Here is a 24854-nt window from a genome sequence, read left to right as displayed (position 1 = left end):
CTCTGGTCTGCCCATCTGCCAAGGCATACACCTGGGCATTCATTTCTATGGCTCTGTCATCAGTTTGCCACACTGGAACTCCCTTTATCTTGTCCGATTCTGAGATTTGCCCCAACTGAATGTCCTACCAAGCCCTAATTCTGATGTTGACTACAAAGGCATTCAGGTAAAAGAGGAGTAACTACTTAAAGGAATTATAGCCCTACCAGCTAGTGATGGAAGGTCTTCTCAGAGACCAGCAGAGGGAACCCTATAAGGTAAGTGAAAACTTCATGAGAAGGATGCTCATATGCAAAAGCAGCAGTTGCTACCCAGGCTACCTCACAAAGGCTGCCAAAGACCTAATCCTACTTCCTCTGGAACTCAGTTTAGGCAAACAGGGTGGAAATAAAGTGAACAAGGAGAATGGTATGGAGTTTGTAGACTATGGACTGAAATAGTGTTTTACATTTTTCCAGATATCTTCCATGTATGTACATTGTCTCGCCTAATCTTTAGAAACATCTGGCTGTTAGGTGTGTCGAGAGTGATCATTCACATTTTATAGATTAAACAATGGAGGCTGAGCAGGTTTAAATTACTGACAAAGGCCAGAGAGCTGCTAGTAATTGGCAGCGCTGAGAAAGGACCCCAAACCTGAAGATCACTGTCCTTGCTTCTACATCATTATTTCACCAACAACCAACAAAGGGTTGGTGAAATACAGCAGACCAAAATGAATATTTCTTCAGAGAGATTAGTTATTTCTAGATTAAAATACCAGATTTCAATATTTAGATAGTTTTCTAAAGATGCTTTAAAATCTTTCAACTCCTCAAAAGTATTGATGAAAATACTCTCTTAAAGACTAAAATTTTAGCTGGACTAGAGTATTTTGTCATACTGGTCTCATGTAGTTTCAATTGTAAGTCGAACGTGGGGGCACTGTGGCACAAGTATCAGAAATTACAGTGATCTGCTACAGCTAGTGTGTGTGGGCTGTGACACATTTTATTTATTCACCTGCCAACAAGCAACCAAATCACTAGTATTTGAAAGTGAAAGTATAACCGCTGTTATAGTGGTGATATAGATATAGATATATAACCAACAATTTAATCAGTATGTATGAGCTAAAAAGCCGATAGGAAGACTCGGGACTTCCCTGAAATGTGGATTTCTTTCAAAGAAAAGAAGGAGACCTTTTTCCAACAATAGATACTCTTGACCTGAGCATGAATCCCAAGAGCCTAAGGAAATTCTTAAGTCTTGAACAATCCTCAGGTTACTTTCTGATGAAGTTTGAAAATGGAAAAACCTGGGAAAAAAGCTGGCTGGTTTCACTTTTTGCCCAGCCTTCCAAATTACCCTGGAACACTTGTTCTTTGGACCCAAACATGACACTCCACCATGTGTGTTGCAGATGTCTGACATCATGTAGGGACAATACAGAGATTTCCCTAAAAACAAGAACCATGTGAATTAGGGCCTTCTAGAAATCTGAATTGCTTGGTATAAAGGAGAAAATTTGGAATAGGTATGAGTATCTATTCAAATATAGCTTTGGAATTTACTTCTTACTTATTTAATCCTATACAGCACCATTTCTGATCATTTAGATTCCAGACAAATGGCAGAATATGTGACGTTATGCCTCTGAGGCTCTTACTCCTGAGGCCCATCCCCATCCTGCCATCCATTATTCATGAGCCAATTTTGGTGGCTGCTTCTTAGCATCTTTTTTATCATTATAAGTATAGTTTTTGCATTATTTAAATTTCAGCTGCTCATGAGAAGAGCAAAATACCTAGTTTGGATTATCGCATTTCAAAAATCATTACTTGCAAGCTTACGTATGCATAGAAAATATGGTGGGCAATGAGGAGATGGCTGAAAAAGAAGAGGGGTCTTGCTCTAGACTTGGGAAGCTAGACCTCTACAACTAATAAAATAAGAGGTGTGGACAATGTGCTTCAGAGTGCAGAGAGGGTATTATAGTGTCTGTGAGTGTCTGGGGAGGAGCTTCAGGGAGAGGGAAGTTTGGAGATTTATAAAGGGGCTGGAACGGGGAGAAGCAAGGGAGAAAGTCATTTAGGCTTAGGGAAAACCTTGAGTGAAATGCAGGAAGGAGTAGGTCAGTCTGAAAACTTCAAGTAGTCTAGTGCAGAGGAACAGATCATGAGTATTGTAGGAAATAAAAGAGGAACATTGGACTGGAGCCAAATGTTGACACTTGCACCAAGGTCAAAGGGACACAGTAGCATATTCAGATCTGATATATGTAAAAAGAGGACTCCAGCTGTGGTAGAAATAGTTTCTAAAATATTTTTCAAGTCATTCCTAAAAAAAAAAAAAAAGAAAAGAAAAAAAAAAGAAGTAAACCTTAGTTGTTAAGGGCAGATGATAATTTTATCTAAGTTTGCAAAATAAACTGTCTGCATGGATTTTCCAAAAATACGATATAGATATTGGAAGGAAAAAAAATATGTGATGATGGGAAATTGCTACCAAAATAGTGTATGAAACCAAGATGAAAATTCTTCTTGCAAACTTGTAAAGAAACATTAGCATGTTCCCATCAGTCAGTAAAAATAGATTGTAAAAGTTCTTCAGATATATGACAAATTTAAAGAATTAGAGGAATTTAGAATTTTTATTGGGATTATAAAAAGAATGGCTTGCTAAGCATGCAGACAGTATTTATCCTGATTTTTAATTTGGCAAAACTCTTTCTCTCTCACAGATCACAACCAGGTCTGAAGTGCTTTAATTTTTGTAGTTTTATGAAGAATATAACAAACAGAACAAAATCTCTGATTTTTTTTTTTGAGAAAGAAAATGATACTTATACAAGGTCTTTCAATCTCTGTTCAGATGTAATAACAACATTCCTCATCACCCACCCTTATATTACTAAATCCAGTGTATCACTGTATTAGGGTGGAAGCCTTTGCAAATATCAGATATGAATGTTAATGCAAATATAAATAAAATATTGGGAACCACATGGGGAATTATACCACTGACAATGACCAGAGTATCAGGGTAGTAAGTGATTAAGAGAGAAGGAAACTAGAGTGTGTAAATCACTGTCCACTCCTATGGGAATAACAGGGCTTCAGGAATTATTGTCAGAAAATTAAATGAGTTATCACATTTTAAACAATTAAAACAGTTCCTGTCTTACAGAAAGCTCTCTACAAATGTAACTATCCAATCACCTGAAAACTGGTTTATTTTGGATGAGCCCCTTTCTACTGTTAAACCCAAGATCCTACCTATTCAACTGCAATCAGGTTTTAGTTTGGTTTGGTTTGGTTTGGTTTGGTTTCCCACCTTCCCTAATCCCTTCATTCTCTCTCAGTGAGGTTAACTAGTAAATCTGAGTCTGCTCCAAGCAATAGTCTAAATCCTTCTGGCCTTACCCTCTGGGCTTTTGGTTTTCTGTGCTCAGCATCCTTTCTCTGTAAGGACATAGACTCCATAGGATTCTTGAGTGTTTCCTGAGACTCTCCTCTGGGAAGCAGAGCTGTTTTGTTTTGGTTTTCTTTTTCCAAGGAGTTTCTAATCCAGATTGAAAAATGAAAAAGGCACATTAAAAATTAAGTGATCTATGTTAACTTATAAGACACCAGTGTAAGATATGTAACAGGTGATACAGATGCCAATTAAGCAGGGCAGATAAAAAGTGGTCAGAATTCAGAAGAGGGAGCGACCAGTGGGAGCTCACGGTATCAGGAAAAGCTAGAGCAGCTATCTTCAAGGACACATGGGAGTTCACAGCTGATAGGAAAGACCCTAGTTTCTCTTGGATAAAGATTCACGACTTGAATATAAACCAGGGGGAAAAGGATTTCATCATAAAAAGGCGCAAGACCAGAGAGCTGGGAGTCAGTGACAAAACTACTCAATGGCCTGGACTGGATTTGACTAGAGGTTTGGGTAGTGAAGCCATGTAAAATGACATTTCAGGAAATCTTCGGGGTGAAAGTACAGAGATCCTTTTACATCCTCAGTGTTTTCTATAAAAGAAGACCCATTGATGATCTTATAAACATGTGGCATACTCAACGTGCCATTTTAGCAATGGAAATCCTACAAAATGTACAAAATGCATGGGGTAGTTGAAGATTTAGTCACAGAAATCAGTTACAGTTATTTAATACATGAGGTGATGAGGGCAGTCATTAGGAGGGTGGCTTGAGGAATAGAAGTAGAAGATGGATATGGATGACAGGAAGGAGAGAGTCACTGGAACTTGGCAACCCAAACTGGGGCAAGGGTGAGTTGACTCGGAGGTTTTTTTGTTTTTTGGTTTTTTTTAATATTTTATTTATTTATTTGAGAGAGACACAGTGAGAGAGAGCATGAGCGAGGAGAAGGTCAGAGAGAGAAGCAGACTCCCCGTGGAGCTGGGAGCCGGATACGGGACTCGATCCCGGGACTCCAGGGTCATGACCTGAGCCGAAGGCAGTCGTCCAACCAACTGAGCCACCCAGGCGTCCCTGACTCGGAGGTTTTAACTGAAAGGATGGAAAAGCATGGTTCCCCCGAGAAAAATGACAAATCAGGCAAGAGGCCGTTTTTCTACTTGCTGAAGTTAGATACGGTGGCAGGAACATCGAAATAATAGCTGGTACATCGCTGGAGACAGGGGCTGCTGCTTAGGAAACAAAGCAGGATTCAAGTTTGGGCAGTTTTTCTGCCAATTAAGCATATTTTCTCACAAGTAGAAAGAACGTCACAGTTCACAAAGCTCTTCCAGAAGGAAGAATTCATCTCATCACTACAGTACCAGAGTCAGGCAGGGGGGACGTCTCTGCCCCCATCCTTCAAATGAATGGACTGATCTCTGAGGTTACATAACCCATGCACACATCGCATTGCATAGAGGAAGGAGGGTGAATTTACATTTCCTCACACATTTTAAAGTAAAAAACAAAGAGTCAAAGAGGCAAAAAAGATTCTAAAATCTCAGAATTGGAAACATAACCCAGTAGCTCCCCTTTCCCGTTCAGACAGGCATGTCATCTATAGCACTGTTGGCCTATAGACAAATGGCCACCACTTAATAATGGCCAGTGATGGACCTCACTGACTCTCAAGGAGCAGCTTCAATTTTTAAGATGCACTTTATTACCGGAAAGGTCTTTTTTTTTTTTTTTTAAGATTTTATTTATTTATTTGACAGAGATCACTAGCAGGCAGAGAGGCAGGCAGAGAGGGAGAAGCAGACTCCCTGCTGAGCAGGACCCTGGGATCATGACCCAAGCAGAAGGCAGGGGCTCTAACCCACTGAGCCACCCAGGCACCCCTGGAAAGGTCATCTTTATATCAAACCAGTATCTGTTTCCCTGGTACTTTTAGTGCTATCTTGGTCCTTCTGTCCTTTGAAAAATAATTTTACGTCCTTTTCCACATGATAGCCTTTCATACATTGAAGAAAACTATCATGCCTCCCCAATTTATCTGCAGCCATTTATTGAATGACATGCCTTCTAGACCTTATAATATCCCAAAGGCCCTCTACCTTTGGATGCCCTCCACTTTTTCATATTTCTTATAAATCATGAAGCCTGGGAATAAATTTATAATGACCCTAATATTTCAGATGTGTTCTAATCAGCAGAGAATGTATTTGCTCCATCAAACCCCTCATCTTGACCCATCTATGTATATTAATGCATGATCAGAATTCATTATCTTTGATAGCTTCCCCATCACTTTATTAAATCATGTGAAACATGAGAAAAAATGCAGCTTTATGGCTTTTGAAATTTTACTGACATTAATCCAGGTCACCCCCATTCCATACTCTGAAATAAACTTTTTATCATGAATATAGTCTTTTTTTTTTTTTTTTTTTTTTTTTTTTTTTTTTTGGTCAGGCCATCCTGTAATGTTGACCCATGATTCCAGGCTCCCAAGCCCTTTTCTGAAGCCACATTCTGTCATTCAAAGTAATAACGTCAAGCCTTGGCTCAACTCTACATTTTAAAAACATGCTTTCTGCCTTTGTCCAAGTCCATTGTGAAAATATCAGCCAGGACAGCACCAAGGATGGAGAGAATGACATCCAGCTGACACCCTTATCCTTCACAGCTGTGAACAGCCAACTTGCTCACAGTTTCCTGATTAAAAATCCCTTTCTTGGAAGAAAATGGCTAGTGCTAACTTATTTTGCCAATTGTTTTCTGCTATTTTTTATTAATCTAAGTAAACAGAATAGATTAAATTGGAGGTTCTTGGTTTACACAGCTGGCTACAGAGAAACAACACGAAACTGAGTCCCATTTTTGTTTGTTTAGAACCAATGGGGAAAAATCCACTTTTACATGCATAAGGGAAACATCTAGAAGGCTTTAAAACCCCATGTACACAAATTATTCTCTAGGATATAATCTCCCTCCCAATGCGTACTGTAATGAAGGGAGAACAACTAAGCTTTACTGAGCTATGGATAGTGGGGTCTGTTTAATAGCTAAGACATTCACTCCCACATATCAGCCTCCAGTTTATATCCTTCAGACTTAAGCCTCAGCAAAAGACAAATTCCACCCTCCTGCTTGGCTCTTGCAGAATCAAAACAATGTGAAATCTCCGAATGCCAAGGTATATGCCGTATTCGCAGCCCTCTTTCTTATTATTTGTGCCGGTGAGAGAAACAGACCCATGTTCTCAGGAGCGGTCACCCCAGGTTCTGAACACTGTGTGAAAGGTTTACATGAAAGTAATGTTTTCGTCCAGTTTGCATTTGCATAACCATAGAAGTCCTCTCCTCAGCTCTCTGAGTTAGGAGCCTATGGCATGTGTTCTTTATCTGTGCTCACTGAATGGAAGCTTTCGCTCTTAGGATCTTGCAACCTGTTTTTTTTCTCTGAAAATTGCCACCTTCTGTCCAGGGTTTGTCTTGCAACATTTCCTATTATACAATGCACTTAAGAGACAAAAGTATCATTTCTGTCCTTGCACAGCATCTTCTACTGTTCACTTAGGATCCTGCTAGAGCCTTTAGAAGAATGACTCATGATACCCTCTGGCTACAAAGTCAGTTTAGTATCATAACCAAAAACTCTAGGGGGACCCTTAGGTTTTACCCAGGAACAAACTCATTCCATGTTTATGTTTTCACTTCATAGTTGTTCCCCGTGTCCCAGAGGTCTATAAACTAGTGTCTTGGTAGTAAAAACATGTTCTCCTATTACAATTACGAAGGTTCAAGAACAAATACACAGTCTAGGCCTTCAGAGCCCGACTCCAGTTCTCTTCGTCCATGAAGCCTTCTCTACCCTTAGAAATATCTCCATTCTATAAAGTCTAGTCTTCTTATTTCTTCTAGGGTTTCCTAAATCTAGCCCATGGAACACTTATGTGCCCCATAGTATCAATAGATGTTGTATGGGATATGTGTCCTGAAGCCAAATAATTATAAGAAGCAGGTATGTTACTGAAAGGTTAAGCAGATTTTTTAACCACAGTGGGTCTCAGAGCCTTTCACATGTCAACAAGTCTTGTGAATCTTTAGGGGTAAAAAGTCATCTCAACTTCTTCAGGCCCTCTACTGCCTAGAGGCAACTGGTGTCTCCCTGGCCCCACAAGTTTAGTGACGAGAACAGAATAACAGTAGCAAACAGTATATTTTAAACTATACCCAGGAACTATATTATGAGAACTACCACTTCAATTCTTCTTAAGTAGAGCTGGGACTGCTAGTTTCCTTTGACTACCTAAGTGGGATTGTCCTATTTCTCTTTTCCACTGCAGCAAATGATCTAGTGGCTGCTGAATTTAAAAATGGCAGTGCTATAGGTCGTGGATATCAACCTTTTGTCTGTACTGTCATTTGCAAATATCTTCTCCCATCCCGTGGATTACCACTTTGTTTTGTTGACTGTTTCCTTTGCTGTGCAGAAGCTTTTGATCTTGATGAAGTCCCAAAAGTTCATCTTCGTTTTTGTTTCCTTTGCCTTTGGAGACATATCTTGAAAGAAGTTGCTGTGGCTGATATCGAAGAGGTTACTGCCTATGTTCTCCTCTACGATTCTGATGGATTCCTGTCTCACGTTGAGGTCTTTTATCCATTTTGAGTTTATTTTTGTATTCGGTGTAAGAGAATGGTCGAGTTTCATTCTTCTACATATAGCTGTCCAGTTTTCCCAGCATCATTTATTGAAGAGACTGTCTTTTATCCACTGTATATTTTTTCCTGTTTTGTCGAAGATTATTTGACCACAGAGTTGAGGGTCCATATCTGGGCTCTCTACTCTGTTCCACTGGTCTATGTGTCTGTTTTTATGCCAGTACCATGCTGTCTTGGTGATCACAGCTTTGTAGTAAAGCTTGAAATCAGGTAATGTGATGCCCCCAGTTTTATTTTTGTTTTTCAAAGTTCCTTAGCGATTCAGGGTCTCTTCTGATTCCATACAAATTTTAGGATTATTTGCTCCAGCTCCTTGAAAAATACTGGTGGAATTTTGATTGGAATGGCGTTAAAAGTATAGATTGCTCTAGGCAGTATAGACATTTTAACAATGTTTATTCTTCTGATCCAAGAGCATGGAATGGTCTTCCATCTTTTTGTGTCTTCTTCAATTTCTTTCATGAGTGTTCTGTAGTTCCTCGAGTACAGATCCTTTACCTCTTTGGTTAGGTTTATTCCCAGGTATCTTATGGTTCTTGGTGCTGTAGTAAATGGAATCGATTCTCTAATTTCCCTTTCTGTATTTTAATTGTTAGTGTATAAGAAAGCCACTGATTTCTGTACATTGACTTTGTATCCTGCCACGTTGCTGAATTGCTGTATGAGTTCTAATAGTTTGGGAGTGGAGTCTTTTGGGTTTTCCATATAAAGAATCATGTCATCTGCAAAGAGAGGGAGTTTGACATCTTCATTGCCAATTTGGATACCTTTTATTTCTCTTTGTTGTCTGATTGCTGTTGTTAGGACTTCTAATACTATGTTGAACAAGAGTGGTGAAAAAACAGAGAGAGTCATTTATCATATGGTTTCACTTATTTGTGGAGCATAACAAATAACATGGAGGACATGGGGAGATGGAGAGGAGAAGGGAGCTGAGGGAAATTGGAAGGGGAGATGAAACATGAGAGACTATGGACTCTGAAAAACAACCTGAGGGTTTGAAGGGGCGGGGGGGTGGGAGGTTGGGGGAACCAGGTAGTGGGTATTAGGGAGGGCACCTATTACATGGAGCACTGGGTGTGGTGCAAAAACAATGAATACTGTTACGCTGAAAAGAAATAAAAAAAAATACATATTTCACAACAACAACAAAAAATGGCAGTGCTAAAAAAAATGATAAATACCAAAGATGACACCTCTTTGGAAGCCTTTACGGACCCTTCCCTAATAGAAATGTTCGCCAACCCCGTGATCTGTATTTTCCAATTGTTTTTCTTACACCTGCAACATTATTGGAGTCATTCATTGATATCTTGGTGACATTTCCTACTAGATTATAATCCCTTTGAGAACAGCCTGTACACCTCTTTGGCTTCATATCCTTGGCATTCAGCACAAGGTCTGGTTTACAATACAAGTTTAATAAACATTTGTTAAGGGACAGAGGCAGAGAGAACAGGCAGGAAGACAGACCCCACCATTCATAGTGTCAGTGTGAGCCCACAGTTCTAGCCTCACAAACCACAGTGAAAACCATGCCCATCCTTGTGAATGCTGTCACCATGCTGCCTTATACATACCATGAAAGAACAGCTTTTGAAGCAGAGTGGAATTGTGACATGCACGCAGTTGTAAAATTTGTCAAAAATGTTATTTAACTCATCAGTTAATGAGGGCACCAGTAAGATCTTACAACTAGCTTATAGAATTCCAAGAACCACACAGAAGAATAGGAAAAAAGGAAAGCTGAAATTAGCTTACAAATAGAAGCAAAAAGGATCTATCCACAGAACAATAATCAGTTGCATCCCACCAGAAATAATTAATTTACATTTCTATGAACAAGAATCATTTACATGATTATCCATTTTCTATCATTTACAGAGTTTTAAATAGCTCAGAGACAATGAAAAGCAAAGATAACCCAGCCAGGCAGGCTAAGCAGAACACCCACTAATCTTTTTTGGTCCATTTCAGAATCTTTGGGAGTTTTTCCTGACAAGTCTCCATCGTCCCAAGAGAGGGCAAAACATCCTCTTAGGTGCTGCTCCTAGTTTCTCTTGCATTGCTTTTTATCCTAATTTTCTAGCACTTGTGCTCAGTTTGGTAAGAATGGAGCTTGTCTGAAAAAATTTGAGAAGCAGAATGTGTTCCCAAATGTGCCCAGAGATCATGCCTATTCCTGTTTGGTGTATGCCACTGCTATACTATGTAATGAGTGTGAGCTATTTCATCTGATGGTTCCTTGGTTCATTATATAAATAGATCTCCAGAGGGGGGGCACCCCTCCATTCCTCTAGGGAAAGAGTCAAATCCCACCTGAACCTTCCCCTCTCAATATATCCTTTTAATGTTTTCTACCTTAATTATCATATCATGTTTCCTGAACTGAGAAGGTATCATATTTTTTGATCCATTAAGGCTCCTGAAACAATTCTGGACTCATACTCCTCAATATGTACTTTCTGCCTGTGAAAGTATTTTAACGTTTTCTTTTCTTTTCTTTTCTTTTTTGGAAGAGCAAGGTGTAGGGAAAATTTTAAGTGTTTTATCTCATCATCTCTCAAAAGGAACAGGCTTTTGCCATTTTTCTATGCCTCCTTTCCATAAACATAGACTGTTTTTGGCATAGCTTGTGTTTTCACAACACACCCAGCTAGAATCAGTACAGGCATTTTTAAGTGCTAGAGGTTTTTCTCCTTGGGGAGGGTGTCTGGAGTGGTCACAGTCCTTCTGCAGATTCTATCTCCATTGTCTACTTTCTCCGGCTTATGCCCTGAATCTTCTCTATTTTACACTCTTTGAAAGTGCACTCAGCTGCCTACAAATGCCCAGAATATTTTTCTGCATCTCCTCTTGACTACGGGAGAAAATTAAGATAATTATGAGTTTTCAATTCATGAAATTCTTTTACTCAGAAATTTTAATGAGTGGGATAAAGGGATGGCACATACCTAGTTTAGGAGCCATCTATACATTCATTGCTATTCTGATCAAAATTCCACCAGCATTTTTCAAAGAGCTGGAACAAATAATTCTAAAACTTGTATGGAACTAGAAGAGACTCCAAATTGCTAAGGAAATGTTGAAAAAGAAAAACAAAACTGGAAGCATCACGTTGCCTGATTTCAAGCTTTACTACAAAGCTGTGATCACCAAGATAGCATGGCACTGGCATAAAAACAGACCCATAGACCAGTGGAACAGAGTAGACAGCCCAGATATGGACCCACAACTCTATGATCAACTAATCTTCAACAAAGCAGGAAAAAATATACAGTGGAAAAAAGATAGTCTCTTCAATAAATGGTTATGGGAAAATTGGACAGCTAGATATAGGAGAATGAAACTTGACCATTCTCTTACACCATACATAAAGATAAACTCAAAATGGATAAAAGACCTCAACGTGAGCCAAGAATCTATCAAAATCCTAGAGGAGAACATAGGCAGTAACCTCTTCGACATCAGCCACAGCAACTTCCTTCAAGACACGTCACCAAAGGCAAAGGAAACAAAAGTGAAAGTGAACTTTTAGGATTTCATCAAGATCAAAAGCTTCTGCACAGCAAAGGAAACAGTCAACAAAACAAAGAGGCAACCCACCACAGAATGGGAGAAGATATTTGCAAATCACACTACAAAGGGCTGATATCCAAGATCTATAAAGAACTCCTCAAACTCAACACTCAAAAAACAGATAATGACATCAAAAAATGAGCAGAAGACACGAACAGACACTTCTCCAAAGAAGACATACAAATGGCTAACAGACACATGAAAAAATGTTCATCATCATTAGCCATCAGGGAGATTCAAATCAAAACTACATTAAGGTACCACCTTACACCAGTTAGAATGGCCAAAATCAACAAGACAGTACAAGTCTTGTACAACAAGTGTTGGAGAGGTTGTGAAGAAAGAAGAACCCTCTTACACTGTTGGTAGGAGTGCAAGCTGGTGCAGCCACTTTGGAAAACAGTGTGGAGATTCCTTAAGAAATTAAAAATAGAGCTACCCTATGACCCTGCAATTGCACTACTGGGTATTTACCCCAAAGATACAGATGTAGTGAAAAGAAGGGTCATCTGTACCTAATGTTCATAGCGGCTATGGATATAGTTGCCAAACTGTGGAAAGAGCCAAGATGCCCTTCAACAGATGAATGGATAAAGAAGATATGGTCCATATATACTATGGAATATTATGCCTCCATCAGAAAGGATGAATACCCAACTTTTGTATCAACATGGATGGGACTGGAAGAGTGAAATAAGTCAAGCAGAGAGAGTCAATTATCATATGGTTTCGCTTATTTGTGGAGCATAAGGAATAACATGGAGGACATGGGGAGATGCAGAGGAGAAGTAGTTGAGGGAAATCGGAGGGGGAAGACAAACCATGAGAGACTATGGACTCTGAGAAACAAACTGAGGGTTTTGGAGGGGAGGGGAGTGGGGGGGTTGGGTGAGCTTGGTGATTGGTGTTTTGGAGGGCACGTATTGCATGGAGCACTGGGTGTCATGCATAAACAGTGAATTTTGGAACACTGAAAAAAATTAAATTAGAAAAAAATACATCATTCTGTGAGAATCAGATCAAAGCAAGTCAGGTTGCAGTGAGTGTATAGTTTAGTACTGTCATTACAGGGAGAGAGTGAAAACTATTTTTCTAACAGTACACTGTAAATATGTTACCATCTATAAATGGTTGGGAAAATAATATCCTTAGTTCTGTTACATATTTGTATATAATTGCTTTCTAGGTGATATCTGCACATAATACTTTCAGCATGAAAAATGCTAATGTCCCTCAATGACTATATTTATTATTAAAGAGCATATATCTTCTCTAGTATCTTAGCTGCAGATTTTTTAATGTTTTGAGTATTGGGTAATAATACAAAAAAAATCCCTATGTTTCATTACATTCATCAGATGAGGTGCAGGAGATGTTGGATTTCCAACGACTACTCTGACTTCTCAGGTTGGTCTCTATCTACCCTACTGTGTGCTTAGAGCAGGGGAAAATGGAGCAGCAGCCACCTGGCCTAGAATCACAAACTAGTATCTGGGCAATATGTGATGCAGGTACTACAGTCGTTGTGAAATATTGACAACCCTGGAAATAAATTTTATATATATATATACACACACACACACACACACACACACACACACATACATATATATATATATTTTTTTTTTTTTTTCCTAGAAACAAGCCAATAACCAAGTCGACAATTGTCATCTAAACCTGTCATTCTATAAATAGGCTTTTTACCACTGCATCTTCATGATCCCATATACTTAAGTTTTGAATGAGAGGAAAAACCTTAAACTTCAAGGATCTGGGGTCTGTGATGTAAAGCATTAGTTCAGAGATAGTGAGGGGACCTGAATGACAGGCTTATCACCTAGTAATGGGAAAGCATCAGGACTGTCCTTTTGTCACAATTTCACATTGATCATATTGTATTATTCCATTTGAGCGTCACTATTATGGCAATAAAATCCTTCCTACTATACTTCCTTCTAAATCCTTCTGCTTATATTATTATTTTTTTTCTCTTCAGCAATACTTTCATGCGGGAGGAAATGGCCTGAAAAAGAATTTCTTGGAGAAAAGCCCAGATCTTCAGTCTCTGAGATATGCTCTCAGTCTTTATACCCAAACTACTGATGCCTTGATAAAGAAATTCATAGACACTCAGACGTCACAGAGTAAGTAACACACTGGATGTGAGAATAGAGTAAATTGAATACAACTAAAATTCAACAGAAGAATTATTATAAATACTATTAATAATTTTTACTACAATAAATTAAACCATCAATTAGAATTGAAGATTATGTTTCATAGAAAATGATCAATATATTTCAGCCCTCCTGAATTACAGTTTTGGAAATAATTTCAGTAACATGAGGATCAGCTTAATACTAAAACTGTATGGAGTGGTTGACTCTTGGTGATTCTAAGGTCATTAAATTTAGTAAAACCTAGTTTTGAATATCCACAGCCACGGCAGTCTCTTCAATTCAGTATAAGGGTGTAGTGTTTGCTCTTCTTGGTAACTTCCAAAATATGATAATAATTCCCCAGATCTTGACTTAAATTGTAAAATCTGCTCTGTGATTTCCAGAAGAGAAATCTCATTTTACTCTAATTTTACATGAAAGAAATTTTAAATTTTACTTTGAAATGGACCAAGAAGCAAGCACATTATTGGACAGTTAGATTTGTTTGATGTGGCAAACTTTCCACCTCATAAGCTTATAGGATATTACTAGTAAGCAGCCTCTCTTTCAAGTTCCTTTGTGCTTTATCATATTTTGGTAATCATATGCATTTAAGATCTGGCATTTCTGAGAGATTATTAAAAATGTCAATATGAGTCACAAAGAGCCAAATGCAGGATCAAACTTAGAACATAATTAATCATGCCATAGAAATAATAAAAATGAATATGAGGACACTATCTTCATTCATGAGTTATCCTCAGGAAAGAAGGTATACAGATTTTTTTGTTCCCATGATGAAAATGCTCCAAACTTGTCTGTGTTTCTTCATGGATATTTGAACTTCTAACTACATCACAGGTAGGTGCTTTGCCTGTAATAACAAGGCATGTGCTAGGTACAACCTTCACCTGTCTTTAACACTGTAGTTTCTGAGAGTGCCCAATAAAATGCTACAAATATTACTTTCCAAGTGCTACACAAACCCAGGTTACATCTTGGGATAATTTGAGAAAGGGAAAAAGAGTTGAGCTCAAGAGGGGTTGTCCAGAGTTACAGAAATATTCAAAACATTGCTCCCTTCAACCCATCATCCCTCAAGTTTGGAACATCTTGAATGTAATTCCAATGTATCATATCATATCAGTTTTATTTCCAGAAAATGTGTGTATGAAACCTTTGCTTTGCTTTTATAGGTATACATATGTGTACACATGCGCACACACACACACACACACACACACACATAGCCCATTTTCTAGCATAGATGTCACAGTACACAAAACTACATTATGTGTCTCAGTTTTGGTATAAGGATAAATAGGAAAAGGGTTTGGTATTATTTATTAAAGTTGAAGATTTGCCTTCCCTATGACCTAGCAATTCAACTCCTAAGTGCGAATCCAAAGAAAATGTGTGTGTATGTGCACCAGAAGACATGCGTAAGAAAATTTACTAGGAAAAAAAAAAATGTCCACTAACAGTTGAACAAATATTGTAGCATATTCGTACAATAAGATCCTATAGAACTATAAACCTACACAAGTTACAGTTGCATACACCATGGATGAATCAGAACAAACAAAATATTCAATAAGAATTCCAAAACCTAAACCTCAGTGTTGGGGATACATAGTAAAATGACAACACATAACAAGGAAAGGATTTCTACGAAATAAGGAGAGCAGCTCTCTCCAGGGAATAGGAACTAAGGACTCCTGAGGCGTTGGCAGTTTATAGTACCTTGACCCAGATGTTCTCTTTGTGATATGTAACTAACAACATTTAGCTCCGTGTATGCTTAAAAACTGTTACAGAAATAGGAGGGGCTAAAAAAAAAAAAAAAAAAAAGAAAATGGTGTCAAAATCAAAACCAAAATTGCTTATTTTAATTCAGCTTTGTCATAAATGGATCTTATAAGTATAGAAGAACCTATTACATCTTATTCACGTCTTTTCCTCCTCCTCGCTCTCTCTCTTTCTTTCCCTTTTGCTCCTTTCTCTCCCGTTTTCACCTTGATTTCCTTCTTCTTTGTTTTGGAATAAATTTCGACATCCTCTTTCTCTAGTAATAAAAAAAAAAAAAGAAAAGAAAAAAAACTGCAAGGGATCGAGTCCCATTAGAAATTTATGAACCACAGAGTTCAAGTGAGAACTATCAATTTGGAAAAACACTGTCTTCTCTTTCTATTCCAAATATTGGGAAATAAGCCAATCCAAAATGGATATAGAAGTATTAAGTCCTCAAGTGAAACTGAGAGTTCATTTTATAAGAATGTTTATTATTCTAGCAATGAACTGCAGTAAGAAAGCACCGTCTTATTCTGCATTCACTTTATAAATATTTACTGAGTATCACCTCTGAATATTTCATACATTGAGGCATATATTCAAAACTGAACGTGACGTTATATATACCAGTTGCTCTAATATGGCAATTCTCCAGCAGGGGTGATTTGGTTCCCTAAGGACATTTGACAGTATCTGGAGTTTTGGTTGTTGTATCTGGGAGTGGTGGTCATGTTACTGGTATCTAGTGAGTGGAGACCAGGGACATTGCTAATTATCTATGGTACAAAAAAAGCTTCCCACAACAAAAATTTATCTGGCTCAAAATGGCAGTAATGCTGAGATCAGGCCACCCTGCTCTTACTACTAGACTGAAGTGAGAAGTGTTGTAACATAGGTCACATCAGAAGAGGAAAAATTTTAACTTGAGAAGACAGGAAAGGCAGAAAGGCCAGTGGGTAAACTGAGTCATGAGGTGGTAGAAAGAGGAAGGCATTCTGGATATAGAAACTGTCCAGGAAAGTGTATCTACTTCTCTTAATTTTAGAATCCCACTATGTCAAGACCATCCATGGTTTATTTTTGTTATGAAAAATTATTTTGCTTTTAAAACAAAATTCTCCTCATCAATTTTTGATCAGTAGATATATTTGAAAGTACCTTAGATGTCTCTGTACCATTAAAATATACAGAAATACTGTTTTAGGTTTTGTGTAATAATATTAGCAATTACTTTAATATTTGTAATAATTATCACCTATTCTTCCTCTCATAGTTGATCTAGTGGTTCAGATTGGGTAGTTAGCTTAAAAAATTATACTTTTGTTTTTGTTGTTTTCCAGGGATATATTACTTACAGTTTTAGAAGCTGCTACAAAATTATTTTCTTGCATCTTGATTACAATATTCATTATAAAAACTTTTCAAAGAGCTATTTCATTATATCAAGGGCTCTTTGAATATTTCATGCAGTAGCAGACAGTGAAAAATGTATAAAAGTTTAACATATTAAGTGGAATTTTTTTCAATGTATAACACAATTTGGAATGAGACACAGAATGATTAATTGCTGAGCTACTCTCTGTCATATTGTTTCCTTATCTAAGCTTTTATAAGAGCTTGAGGAACCTGAATCTTAAAAGCTTTACAGACAAAGGGATATTTATGGCTATGTTACAACTGGCTCATAAAAAAATTAAATTTAATGACTATGTGATTTAAAATACATGAGATAAAATGTTTTATTCCATGATCTGTCCTCCTGTTAACTTTTTATCATCTTTGAGTCCCTGCTTATTTAAAAAATCAGATCCTTTTGGTCATTTTAATGACCTGTTTCCTGCTAAAGTAGAGTATAAAGTATTTAAATTTGAAACAGAAATCAGGTAGCTACTGATTCACATTTGGAATCTGTGAATATATTCCAATGTATACATTATGTATAAGGCATTCATTATCACTAATTAGCTTCCTCCAGCTATGGGGAGTTATGTCCATAAGTAGAAAAGAAACCCTTCTGAAATGGCTCACTGAAGAAAGGATCTCTTCTTATCAGAAATGTAGGAGAATTTAACATTGATAATATTTACTTCTCTAAAGAACTGGCTTCAGAATAAAGAAATGACCTACTGGATGTCACCTATGGGCAAAAACACCAAGAAATATCCTCAGCTAACATGGGGGAAGTAATATTAAAATCCACTTGGCCATCTTCAGTTTAATACCAATTGGACAGCACAGTCAGAAATGGTTTCTCATTTCAGCTGATAAGCCTTACACAGGTAACCAGAGATCTGGAATCCCATCCAAAGGATTTCATGTCACAGTTTTACCCCTGGGCCAGTGGAATTCAACTAGCTAGTACTGCCTTCCAAGAGGAGATGTTAGTATGTTTCAGTAGCACAGGGGGAAAATTGAGAATTTATGACATTTGGTTCTTCAAAAGTTGTAGTTGGTCTGAAAACAAAGCTGGATGAGGCTCTTCAGTCCAGACAAAAAGGTGTACACAAGTAACTTTACTAGGAGTGGCGATGTGATGTGGTTCGGAATATGCTGAATCCTTTTCCAAAGTAGAAATAATAAGTGTCGATAAGGTTACTGTACTGCTGAGCATTACTATATAGCAAGTCTGTTGTCTACCACTGTGCAGTGCATTCCAATAATCCTTGGAGGCTGGTAGCATTATCCATACTTCTAAGATTGAGAAATGGTATCACAAATAGATTAAGATACATGCTGAAGTCATGTAGAGAAGTGGCAGAAACAATGTACTTCCTACCAGTTCATACTTATTTTTTTTCTCATACTTATTTTAACCAGAAATTAGAATATATATTACTTTCTATAGCTCACGCTTTCTTCTTTTTTTTTTTTCACTTTTTTAAAAGATTTTTTTTTTATTTGACAAGGAGAGAAAGATCACAAGCAGGCAGAGAGGCAGGCAGAGAGAGCGGGGGAAGCATGTTTCTCACTGAGCAGGGAGCCCAATGCAGGGCTTGATCCCAGGACCCTGAGATCATGACCTGAGCTGAAGGCAGAGGCTTAACCCACTGAGCCAGGAACCCTTCTTCTCTCTTGTTTTGAATAACTGAGTTTACTTCAGGCTCCTTACTTTTCATTTTAGTATGACTTAATCTCCCTTTTCTGCAGGAAATAATCTTTTAATTTTTTTTTCATGTCAGCAACAAACTGTATCCCCAAACTTCTTCCTTTGCTTTCCAGTTTCTCCTCATTCTATTTGCTGTTTCAGGGCATGCTTAGTGTCCAGGACACTAAATATTAATTAGAAGTAATTGCATTGGAAAAATTCAAGTTGAAGAAAAGAAAACCCATACTGCTTTCAGAAAGCCCTTTCTAACATAGCCAGATTTCATTCCTCTAGAATCTACTGTATAGGATATTGTGGCTTTAGACTACCTTGCCTATCCTAATCTTCACCGCTCTTGTCCCCCACCAGCAGAAACATAATTTTGTAACACTCCCTAGCACATTGACTCATATCATGATTGCTAGTTTATATTTCTCTCCTATCTCAATGTAAGCTGTAGGAGGACAGAGACCTTGCTTACTCATCCCTGAAGTCTATGTGCTTAGAACAATGCCAGATACGAAAAAGGTGCTCAATGGTTTTTAGAACTAATGAGTGGTAGGAAATTAAAAATTATGTAATATGACATAGTTCTCATATTTGAATTGATAAAATTATAATTCTTTCAAAAAACCTTTACTGAAAGTATGCCCATAGCCCTATGCTAGACACTGCAGAACACCTGAAGTGTGTGTGTGTGTGTGCGTGTGCCCCACTTAGGAAAAAAGCTTACAGTTTGATGGTGATACTGTTCAGTAGTTCTCAGACAAGGTAAAAGGTACTAAGTGCCTAAGAGAGATACAAAGGGATGTGTAAAGTTATAATTTTTATTAAACTATTGAAATCATGTTTTATTTAATCTGTTACATAAAACTCAAAAGCAACCAGGAAAAAAAAATGAAATACATGACTGTTTTCAGTTTTGGCCACGGGCAGATTCATATGTGCCTTCATCTGAGTCACATTTAGGAGGATTCACCATGTGTCAGCCTTTGTGCCAGATAAGCTGCACCAAAGGTTAGGCAAAATGTTTTCAGTGCACCCATCCAAATATACCCTTATTCTCTCCAGAAAGCTGAGTTCTATGGATGACAGCTATGGACTCTCTCACTCCTCGTTTCCCATTGGGTCAGCCCCTAGGGGGCTCCTCTGAAACTCCATGGGAGGAAAGAGTAAGTCAAGTATTCATTCTCCAGGCCCTCTCTGGGCATATGGTCCATTCAGGCTGACTGTGTCCTTTCAAAGTACCTTTCCCTATAGTACTCTTTCCTTCTAGAGCCCAGAAGCTACTTCTGTCCTTCATATTTTATGGACCATGGGTGTTAACAGCTCCACTATTCCTTATGTTTTCCCTAAATCCCTACCTAAACCTTCATAAACAGTCACTTTCTTAAACCATCCAAAATTAATTGTTTGCTATTGATACACTGGCTGATACGAAGGCAGATCTTCATGGCTTTGCTAGGTTTTTCTTTCATGCTGACTCTCCTTTACATCATCAAAAATTAATACATAAAAATAAGAGAGTCAAGTGTCAGAATAATTCTCTTTGGAGTGAGATAAAACATCACATTTTTATGACTGAGCTGTCCAGAATGAAAAAAAAAAAAAAAAAAGAAGTGTATTAGTTTTCCATTCTCAGGAATATTTCCATTACACTCTGGCCAGGGCATCAAAATTTCAGATCTCCATTTCTCATAATGCAATTTATCTTACCCAGCATCTCATCTTCTCTGAATCTGATGGCAACTTGAGACAACTGAGAGTCATTGGTAAAATCATTTGCAAAATAAGACAGTCCTTATGGCACAGATTAAGCAGGTGTTGCTTGTGGACCCCGCAATGGGGAAATTATTATTTCTAGAGCACTAAGCTAAGTATATGTATTTTTAGGTCAGAACTGATATACTTTCATCGCTTCTTTTTTGTTTTTCTAAGATGAATAGTTGAAAGACTTTGTCCTAATACTACCCATATAAAATCAACATGTGTGTGTGTGTGTATGTGTGTTGTCCATCTTTTCATTTCTCAGTTGGGTGAGGACCAGATCTCATTCCAAGGTCATGAAGAAGATTAAGTTGTTCTGTTACTTGCCTCTCAAAGGCTAATCTTGTGAAAATAAATCTGAATGTAATGTATATTTGTCTAAAATTAGACAAAAATTTTGTTTTGCTATTAGAAACAAAACACTTGACATTTGGCATTACAATTCAAAGATCTAAATAATAAGTACCCACACTTGGAGTTGACTTTTTAGGCATCCTCAAATACCTTTTTCTCACTTGATTCTCAGAACAACCCTGTAAATTAAGACAAAGGTCTTCAAGTTATGCGTCTGATATTACACACTGCCTCTGGGTGTTCTTGTGAGATAATCATTTCACCCAAGTGCAAGAGATGGCATGGAAGTGATTTGAGCAAGGGGTCACTGTGAAAAAGTAGAATGTTTCTCTGACATCTCAAAAAAAGAGTGCAAAGTAGATAAGAAGGAAGCAGGCAGACAATTTGGAAGCTGGGCTGGCAACAGTGATGGAGAGATATGGGGAAATTCACAGTTTAGTTCAGCAGTACAATAGGCATGGGCTAGTGAAATAAATCTTGTTAAATTAGTAAAGATCTAGGATAATAAATTTCTTTTACAAGATTCCACAATAAAGCAACGTTTACTTCTGTGTGGTAAAATTATGGTGGATTTTTTTTCTACGTGCTTATAATTTTCTGCACTTTCAAATTATTTGAAAATTTGTCCCAGCATTTCTTTTTCAATCATATAAAGAACTTATAAAACTCAACACCAAAAAACAAGCCAATTTAAAAATGGGCAGAAAACATGAATAGACATTTTCCTAAAGAAGGCCTACAGACGGCTTCAGATACATGAAAAGATGCTCAACATTACACATCATCAGGAAATGCAAATCAAAACTACAGTGAGATACCAACTCACAACTATCAGAATGGCTAAAATCAATAACACAAGAAACAATGTTGTTGGCAAACAAGATGTTGGCAAGGATGTGGATAAAGGGGAACTCACTTGCACTATTGGTGGGAATGCAACCTGGAGCAGCCACTCTGAAAAATAGTATGGAGTTTCCTTGAAAAGTTAAAAATAGAACTACCCTTTGACCCAGCAATCACACTACTAGGAATTTGCTCAAAGAAAATAAAAAATACTAATTCAAAGAGATACATGCATCCTGATGTTTATCACAGTATTATCTACAATAGCCAAATTATGGAAATAAACCAAGTGCCCATCAATTGATGAATGGATAAAGAAGATGTGGTATATATGTATGTATACACACACACAAACACACACACACTGGAATGTTACTCAGCCACAAAAAAGGAATGAAATCTCTATTTGCAGTGACACGAATGGAGCTAGAGAGCTTTATGCTATGGGAAATGTCAGTCAGAGAAAGGAAAATACCATATGATTTCATTCATAAGTGGAATTTAAGAAACAAAACAAACAAGCAAAGGGAAAAAACACAGAGGGAGGCAAACCAAGAAATAAGACTCTTAACTCTAAAGAACTGATGGTTCCCCTAGGCAAGGTGGGTGGGGGATGGGTGAAATAGGTGATGAGGATTAAGGAATGCACTTGTGATGAGCACCAGGTTTTGTATGGAAGTGTTGAATTACTATATTGTATACCCAAAACTAAGATTACACTGTATGTTAACTGCAATTTAAATAAAAACTTAAAAAAAAAAAGAAATATGAAGAACATTTCTGTCGAAAGTAAATTAGTTTAATTGGATTCCAAAATATAATTAACCCAAAGTGGTAGATTTTGAAGTCTTTTCAGGGCCTTAGATTTAAATCTGTGGGCTCGAATAAATAGCCCAATTCAGCTTCCTTCTTAGGATCAAAAGATCTGAAAATTGCTCTGGGGGTAGGAGAATTATCTGGGACTATACACACACACACAGTCACCTTATATTTATATACATATATACATTATATGTGTATATGTAATTGATAATTTATAAATCTTATTTAATGAAGAAATTTACCAGAGTAATTATGTAAGGCATTGGTTAAAATTAAGCATTTGCTAAGTCAATGATAAAACAGGTATTTTCAAAATTATATAACACTTTCTTATTGTAAGTAACTATGATTTTTTTTAATGTTTTTGTTATTGCTGTTATTTTTTGTTTTAGATCTGATTGGAAAGTAAAACCAAGGTTAGAATCAGTTGTTTGGTGAATTTATGGAAATGCTGACAAACTGAGATGTCAGAAAAACATTTTACAAATCACTGAGTCAAGAAAGCAAAATGCAATATAGTATCTCTGTACCTACTGAACCATCACATCTGTTTTTTACTCACTGAGAACAGGTTTTGTGACCAGTGGGGTCAGTGGTATTAATTGAAAAACCACAGACTATTGCCTCACAAGTTCCATATGCCCTTTATAACTAACTTCTGAGAAAAGACAAGGGATATTTTCTTCTTCAATCACCTCTTAACACTAGAAATTAAAGCCTGTTATTAGGTATTTGATTTTACTTAGAAAAAGATACATGAACTGTGTTATATGGCATGGAAATATTGACTAAATCTCTAAAGGTTAAAAGGCAAGATTGTAATCTCTGGCATAAAGTACTCTAAGTTATGGAGAAAAGGGACAAGGAACTAATAGGTTGGTTAAGACAGGGGAATGGGTAACCATTAAGTCATGACCCAAGCATCTCCTCTCCCTCTGCCTGGCTATATGACCTTGAGATCAATCACCTAACCTCTCTAAGCCTCAGTTTTCCCATCTGGAAAATGGCTAGCATAGTAAATCCTAAGTCCATTGGGTTGCTGGGAGGATCACACATGGTAATATATGTGAAACACTTAGTGCACAGCAAACTCTCAATAAATGTCAATTCTTATTGCATCATCATCATTACCATTAGATGTACTGTCCAGAAAGTACCCCTTTCTTCTATAAACATGAACAAAAAACTCTTCAAATGCAGCCAAGAAAATCAACAAGCACATTTCCCTGTGAATATAACTTTGCATCGCCGAGAGGCTGGCAGAGTGGTAGAGAAACCTAGGACATGGACACCTGAAGGAATCACCAGCAGTTCCTGTGAACTTCTCCATACATGCCATGCTTGTCAAAGATTAACATGCCACACTCTGGCTATCACAAAGCACTGTGCTCCGTGTGAGACATGGGAAAAAGTTTCTACTCTGAGGAGCTTACAGTAACGCTGTAACAACTACACAGAGGGAAAAATAACCATACAAGGTAATTTATGCTAAATATCGGATGGATCTAAAGACAGAATATTAGGGGTTTTCAGAGGAAAGAGAAGTTACTGTGGGGTAGAAGAGCTGGGAGGCTTCATAGAAGAAGTGTGGCCTGAGGTGGGCTTTGAAGGATGCGTGAGGTTTGAGTAAGGGGAGAAAAGAGAAGCATATCAGCAAGACACAGAAGCCAGGTTGACAAGGAGACCATCAGGAGGACTGAAGAAGCGCTTCTCAGAATCTAGTCCCTGGGACAGCAGCATCAGGATCTCCTGGTGTGTCAGTAAGCTCAGACCACTAGAACAGACTACAGTAGACTAGGTAGCATAAACAATAGAAATTTACTTTTTTACAGTTCTGGAAGCTGGAGGTACTGACTGATTTCAGTTTCTGGTGAGAACCTTCTTCCTTCCTACCATCTCATGGTGTCTTCACATGACAGAGAGAAAGAGAAGTCTCTGCTGGCTGTTCTTATAAGGACACATCCTATTGGGTCAGGACCCCACTCTTATGACCTCATTTGACTTTACTTCCTCAGAGGCCCTATCTCCAAATAGGGTCACATTGGAGGTTAGGGTTTCAATAATGAATATCGGAGGAGGAAAGGGCATATGCAATTTGTCCATTAATACTTGAGAACTTATTAATAATGCAAAATCTTGGGTCTTACCCCAATACCTACTGAGTTAGAAACTCCAAGAGTATGGTCTAAAAATTTGTATTTTAACCAGCCCTCTAGGTGACGTTAAGAACCACCAGAGTAAAGAGTCTGTAGGGAGGAGTGAATGAAAGAGAGATGAAAGAAGTTGGTTGTGGTTAGAACTTGGAGAGCTTTGAATGTCAGGCCCAGGAGTGTGG

At 37.7% G+C, this 24854-nt stretch overlaps 1 protein-coding gene across 1 annotated transcript in view; it reads left to right on the top strand.

Annotated features, from left to right (window-relative positions):
• The window catches only part of UNC13C (unc-13 homolog C), a 601184-nt gene that overhangs the window by 547376 nt on the left and 28954 nt on the right, over window positions 1–24854 (top strand). Inside the window, exon 32 of the mRNA XM_032864917.1 lies at window positions 13695–13842. Within this exon, the coding sequence (XP_032720808.1) occupies window positions 13695–13842 (148 nt within the window). The remainder of the gene's footprint in view (window positions 1–13694; window positions 13843–24854) is intronic.

This window comes from Lontra canadensis, unplaced genomic scaffold (genome assembly GCF_010015895.1).
Source record: "Lontra canadensis isolate GAN:19392208 unplaced genomic scaffold, GSC_riverotter_1.0 scaffold28, whole genome shotgun sequence".
Lineage (NCBI taxonomy): Eukaryota > Metazoa > Chordata > Mammalia > Carnivora > Mustelidae > Lontra > Lontra canadensis.
This window is presented reverse-complemented; position numbering and strand designations above follow the sequence as displayed.